The sequence below is a fragment of the Syngnathus leptorhynchus genome, chromosome 13, assembly GCF_054491065.1.
Source record: "Syngnathus leptorhynchus isolate UIUO chromosome 13, UIUO_Slep, whole genome shotgun sequence".
NCBI lineage: Eukaryota > Metazoa > Chordata > Actinopteri > Syngnathiformes > Syngnathidae > Syngnathus > Syngnathus leptorhynchus.
This window is the reverse complement of record NC_141207.1, coordinates 8,607,397-8,613,907: the sequence shown is the minus strand read 5'-3', so window position 1 is coordinate 8,613,907 and position 6,511 is coordinate 8,607,397. Positions and strand designations below refer to the sequence as shown.

Genomic DNA, 6,511 nt, shown 5'->3' with positions numbered 1-6,511 from the left:
GTTTACTTTGGTCACAAAGGGGGAAAGGCACTTTTTTTGAAACAAAAAGACAGCAAGCTAACAACACAACAGCAAATAAAATGATCATTTACGTTAAATTTTAAAAAATATAATCGCTTTACATTGTTTATTTTGTGCCGACCATTTAGCGCTAGCGTCATAAATTTAGACTATCTTAGCATAATAACAGGAAATGATAAGAATCTGCAAGCGTGTCATACACTTGGAAAGCCCCCCCCCCCCCCCCCCCCCAAAAAATCTGAAAATTACAATTCTCTCTTAGCTATTCCTATGCTAATTAAGATGAGCACAATAGCGGACAACGGTAAGACTGGACGAGAGTGTCGTACACTTGGTAGTTAAACTACAACGCTCCCCCAATTCGCCGTCTTCATGCTAATCTATACTAAAGGCAGCTTCAAACTTGCTCAAAAAAAATTTCTGCTGGCTTGTTGTACACTTGAAATGTCTGCAGCTGGTTGCGAAAATAGCCAAGCTCAGCATAAAGGAATTTGCAAGAGTGTCATTTACTTGGGAATCGAACTAGAAGGCTGTCAGTAAGCTATCTTGATGATCAAGTTAGGTTACGTCTACCTTCTATTGTGATGTAAAAAAAAATGTCCACCTTGCTTAGTATAAACGCTGGAAATGAAAAGTCGGACAAAAATACTGACAACTGCACACACGGTTGGTAGCGTTAGGCGGCGACGTACCGACAGTGTTAGAAAGATAACGATGAGAATGCGCTGCTCTGTACTCGTTAGAAAAAAATATTCAACTCAGAAAATTTCTGATAAAGTGTCAATGCGACTGACATTAGCCATGTAAGTGGCAAATTTCCGATAACACAAGCGAAAACTTCATATTCTTTCTGCATAGGAGGGATAATTGCTCATAAAGGCTACAATGCCACGCTGTGAATGTTAGCATGATTTGGATCCGTAAACAAGATAAAGAAAATGCTGGAATGGTCACAAATTTAGTTTGTCTCACAGTTAGTTGTTTTTATGTTACGCTAGGCTAACGATAGCATCAATCACAAAATGTCCACAGCTTGTCACTGAGTAAAGTAGCTTAGCATGAAAGCGATAAATGTTAAAAATTTGCTAGCACGTTGTTGGGAATCCAAATCGATTTTATTCCCGGCTTAAATGTTATGCTTGCTAGGCTAACATGCGCTTTCGAATATTTTAGGTAAATTTGTCATTTGAGTTTCTACTAAGCCATGTGCACAGCTAGCCTGGTGAGTCAAATCCAATTCATTTACCAGTTAGCCAAATTTATGCTGAGATGGACTAACTGTATTATATACCGTGATGCTCATCGTAAAACAATGTCGTAATAACTATAATATTTATCCAAGCGCGCAAGAAAAAAACAAAACGTGTGTGCTATTGAGTCAAAGAAGGAAGCGGAGTTAAGCGAGCACGAAAAGAGCGGGAAAAAAAAATAAAAAATTGTTCGGCTGTTCAGAGGTCAGTGGTGGCCTTGGCGGAGAGCGCCTGGATGCGTCCCGTGTTACAGTTCTTGCAAAGGACGTGTCCATCCAGAGGGTAACAGCCCTGGTTGTCACCCTCAGAAAGCAGAGAGCCGCAGTCCTGTACCCAAAACACGTACGACGTTAGCATGCTAACACGTTAGCTTAGCCCTATACCGCACAGTGTGATAGCGTCGTGTGGTTTTGACGTTGGTGCGTATGATGGACATACTGTACGTACCTCACAGCGGTAACAGTGGACGTGGAAGTCTCTGTCCAGAGCCACAATACGAACCGTCTCCTCCTGACCGGGAGCGGGCATGATCGGTTCAGAACACACACAGCAGCGAGGTGCAAACTTCCTGCTCAGACCACGACAACAAAGACATTATTAGTTGCCGATTTTCTTCCGCAACTTTTATAATTGTGACTCTTGGGACTTGAAATTGAACGTTAGCTCACTTGTGGAAGTCGTTTATGCAGTGGATGTGATTGGAGGCGTCGACGGTGAAGGGCACGCCGTCCAAACTGCGCTTGCAGACCACGCAGGTGAAGCAGTGAGGGTGATAGGCCTTTCCCGTGGCCCTCAAAATGCGCTCCATGATGGGCTTGCTGCACATGCTGCACGTCTCCAGCGTATTCTGTAAACACACACGCATACATGTAAGACCACGGGCCCGGTTTTCGAAAATCGATACAATTAATGAACGAGGAATAGAGCGCGACATCTGAGGAATGATGACCCCAAAACTATTTTTACAAAAACAACCATTAGATTGTGAACCCTGGAAAAAAAGTGCTTCTCAAAATTTGAAAGTTGCTCCTCTAAAACTGCTCGTGGTCATGTCAAGTCTGGTGAAGTTCTTTTTGCGTGGGGTGTCCTCACATTGCCTGGTAATGCTGCCGATGCCCTCGGAGCCACAGTGGAGCTCGAGAGTGGTGGTAAATATTTCCACTTTGTGATGACTGCAGGCTTTCTACCGCCAGAACTCTCGGGCAGGCGGCCCGTGGTGGAGGTAGCGGTGTGTGTGTGTTGTCAAGAAGCTTCAAATGTATTCATTTCCATCATTTCAACGTGGAAAGACGACACAGGTACGGCTGCGTTGCCTTTTGCGCATTTCCTGGATCTGTTCTCCGCCGTGGCCGTTTTGCGTGCTCGACCGGGCTAAAGCGCACACGCTTCAGCTGCCGCCGAATTCCGCCAAAGCCCATCCTGCCGCCTCAGTGTTTCCAAACACAGTTGTGGGTGTGTGGCCAACACGGCGCAGAGTCACGCGCCGCCGGGCCCCGAGCGCCGGGACGAGGAGCGGTCGCCGGCGTGTGCGCTGACATTCTGCATCTGCATGCTAATGAGCGACCTAGCATAGCCTGCACGGGGGGGGGGGGGAGTAGCTTGTCAGGTCACATGGTGTCACACCTTACTGAGGTCACCGAGGACACACCATTCGTTTGAACCTGAATGTATCGAATATATTATATATTAAATTATGAAATCATCTATTAAAAAAAAATCCCATTTTCAGTCAATTAACAATACTTTTATGGTGTAGCCATAAAACCAAAAATAAATAAATAATGATATTTTGGTGATGTCTAAAACATATCTGCATATTGAACTAATGTACAAAAAAATTGAAGAGAAAAATTGCTAATGGGCTAAGAGAATTATTTGAACAGTTTTTACTTGAATCGTTTTCACATCTACCTGCCGGCCGGCCGAATGTTATATTTAGCGCAGAATTGGGTCGTGCGGTCACGGCATCTTGAGGCCCGGCAATCTGAGAGATGCCAGACTTTCATGTTTTGGACCGGCGGCGGCGGGGCGGCGGCGTGGCTCGCGAGCGCTCCTGGAGAGGCTGGAAGAGTTCATGAAAAGCGAGACGCTCGTAGAAATCAACACGACTCCCGGGGCGGCGTTTGTGTGTAAACAATGTCCATGCTGCAGTCTCGCCGCGTGCGAGCTGGAAAAGGATAAAAAAGCTTTTTTAATGAGCCGGATGCCGCGAGCCTGCCGGCTTTATTTACCTCGCAGGCACCAAAGCAACGTGAGGAACGCTACTTGATCCGCATCCTTCCCTACCTCTTGGCTTTCTACTTGTGGGAATACCTTAGCCTTGTTTAGCTTAACTGGAGCATGTGATTTCACTTCCTGCTGCCTGACTACAGTACTCGCAAGACCCCCCCCCCCAAATAAAAATGTATGTGATGCTTTTTTGTGACCAACGTCGGTTGAAGGGGCGGAGCCTAAACTTTTTTTAAACAGCACAAAACAGTTAAGTCGCTCATACATCCAAGGCTTGGTGTACAACTCGATAAATAATAAAACCAATTTCTCACTAAAATTCCCAAGATATTTTTTCCCTGATGTCCTCAGCTTACTCATATCAGGGTTCACGTTTGAACGGGCAGCACTTGTTGCCAACCCTTTGCTTTACTCTCGAGTCCCGGGATGGCCTCTGTTGCGGGGGCTTCATATGCCCTCCGCCACTAGAGGGCAACATACAAGCACTGCTGCAGCGATGTATCGAAGCATACTGACTGACTCGATGCACCTCCTCTCTCTCTCACATGCGTGTTTGCCCACAAGGCTAAACAAACGTCTCGGCAGTAAAGTGAATGTAGGTCACACACACACACACACACACACACACACACACACACACACACACACACACACACACACACACACACACACACACACACACACACACACAAACGCACATTTTAAGTCAATTGTATGGAGACCCCCCCCACCCCCACTTCCTGCAAAGCCCACAGTGTCTGCAGAGACTTGGCCCGGACGCTAAACGACGTCTGACAGCTTTTGGCGGACACGAGGAGCCGTGTTGGCAAAACAAAGCGTGCAGCGGGGAAGTTAAAATGGAGCAAGCATGTGTTTTGGTGACACTCGGGCCCGACTTGGAACTGGATAATGTGGGCGGGGACGTCTGTAGGTGCTGCTGTTTCGGTTAGCAACGGGATTCAAATGGCCTAATAATAATACAACAATTTTAAATTGCACTGAAGGAAGGTCATTGAGCTCATTTCTGTCCTGCTTCATGTTGCACTTCTTAACTACATTAGAAGCAAACTAAAAATAAATGTGGTCGGACATAATGATGGCGTCTTAATGAGGCTGTCTAACATGGTTACCAAAATAAAACGAATTCAATGTTGTTCCGTGCGAAATGCTGCTGCACCCGCCCGCCAAATGTTTGGAATTATTGCTCGACTCCTCCGTGATTCATACGTCCCGACATTCAAGCTCGCTCTCTTCCTTTTTTTTCCCCTTCTCTCCTTGCTGCCGCTGTGATGTTAAAACCGCTGGCGATTGCATAACGTGAAAACTTGCATCACCAATTTCCTGCAGTAAAATACTCGCGTAAAAAAAACACGAGAAGAAGAACTCCGCGTTTGCTTTTTGACACACTTGATGATGGGGCTGAGATCTGTGGTGATGCTGAAATGATTGACAGGTGAGCGGCTCCAATGAGAAGTGCCTCTTGGCCACTGTTAATAAAACTACACATGAGGAGCTAACGGAGGTCAAATTCTCTGTCATGCATAAACCTTGACAATCATTTGACATTAAATCTGTTAAAATATTATTAAGTGTATGTTATTTCAATGTCTAAAAACAATATTGATAAAGTTATGTAAAATTGTTGTTTGTTTCAGTATATATGACCCAAACAATTCAACCCCCCAAATGTTTGATTTGAATTAAGCATTGTACAATTTAATTATGAAATTTATTTAATCATTTATTGGAATATAATTTCCCAAAATATAAATGTAATAGGTGTATTCAAAATAATTTTGATTAGTTAATTAAAAAAAATGTGTGGAATTGAACTCTAATAAAATTCCTCACATCTGCAAAGCTTTCTTTTAACTTTCCTGCTTTGACAAGCGGAGCTTTTGGAATGATTGACACGTGCCGGCGTCCAAACAGAGAGCCTGAAATGCTAACAATGATTGAAGGAACCCCTGCTGCCTCCATCTGCTTATTCGCCGTGATTTAAACATCCCGACATCTGCGTCAGACTTTTTTCTTTCTTTGCCGTGATGTGAAAACCGCTCGGGATTGCATCACCGATTTCCCGCATATGATAACACAGCGGTGTTCCAAAGCGGGGGGAATAACTTCATCTCTCCTCCTTTGACACACATTTTACACCTAGCGTTTCTGTTTTTTCTTTCCCCGTCGTGTTTTCCGCGAGGCCGATCGGGGCTGACGGGAGGCAGGCTGCGCTTTGCACGCGATTTATGACCTGGCAGGATGAACTCGCTTGCCGCTAAATTTACTGCTGAGCTGATTCAGTGCCGCGTCTGCTCAGTGCCTGGCTTTACTGCTATGGGACCAGCGAATGAGGGAGCGAGCGAGCGACCGGAGGAAAGACGGGACAAAATGCCGGATGGATGAGTCACCTCGGCAAGAAAAAAAAAAGGGTGTAGGTGACTTAACGAAGCTTGACAAACAAGCCTCTTGTGCTGTTTGTGAGAAGGACGTTTGAGGAGATGAAATGAAGAACAGATGATGATGATGACTCAAAGAGGAGCGAAACGAAAAAAAGAAAGGCGGTTCGGCCAAAATAACATCAAAGGTTTTCTCCAACACGACGGCGAGGAATCGGACATGCTCAAGTTAGCATGATTGGCTCATGTTGCCACACGCCAATCGCTATGATTGATGATGAGAGTAGAGACGGACGCAACAAATCCAGACCAAAACAACTCATTATTTGACTGGTGGGAAATTTAACACACTAGCCCCGCCCTCTTGTGTCAGTTGTCACTGACTGTACACGTCCCGTCCATATCAGAGATAATGATACGATATACACCGATATTCTGTCCCGCCTCTAGCTCCAAAGTGTTGCTATTAGGGTCCATTGTTTGGACAAGAGTCGCGGAAGCTCCCTCATGTTTTTTGTCTAAGCATATTTCCTTGCCCGGGGGGGGGCAAGCGAGCGGGAAAGAAAATATCGGCGACCCACTGCTGACCCGCCGCAATGTCACTCCCACTCATGA

General features: G+C 45.4%; 1 protein-coding gene across 4 annotated transcripts in view; it reads right to left on the bottom strand.

The window, feature by feature from the left end:
* Nucleotides 1-240: 240 nt before the first annotated feature.
* Nucleotides 241-6,511, bottom strand: part of lpp (LIM domain containing preferred translocation partner in lipoma) — a 71,371-nt gene continuing 65,100 nt past the window's right edge. For all 4 annotated transcript variants that reach the window (XM_085929145.1, XM_085929146.1, XM_085929147.1 and 1 more), the window contains 3 exons: nucleotides 1,940-2,118; nucleotides 1,719-1,839; nucleotides 241-1,598 (listed from right to left, as the gene is read on the bottom strand). In XM_085929145.1, the coding sequence (XP_085785271.1) occupies nucleotides 1,470-1,598; nucleotides 1,719-1,839; nucleotides 1,940-2,118 (429 nt within the window). In that variant the 3' untranslated portion in view covers nucleotides 241-1,469. The remainder of the gene's footprint in view (nucleotides 1,599-1,718; nucleotides 1,840-1,939; nucleotides 2,119-6,511) is intronic.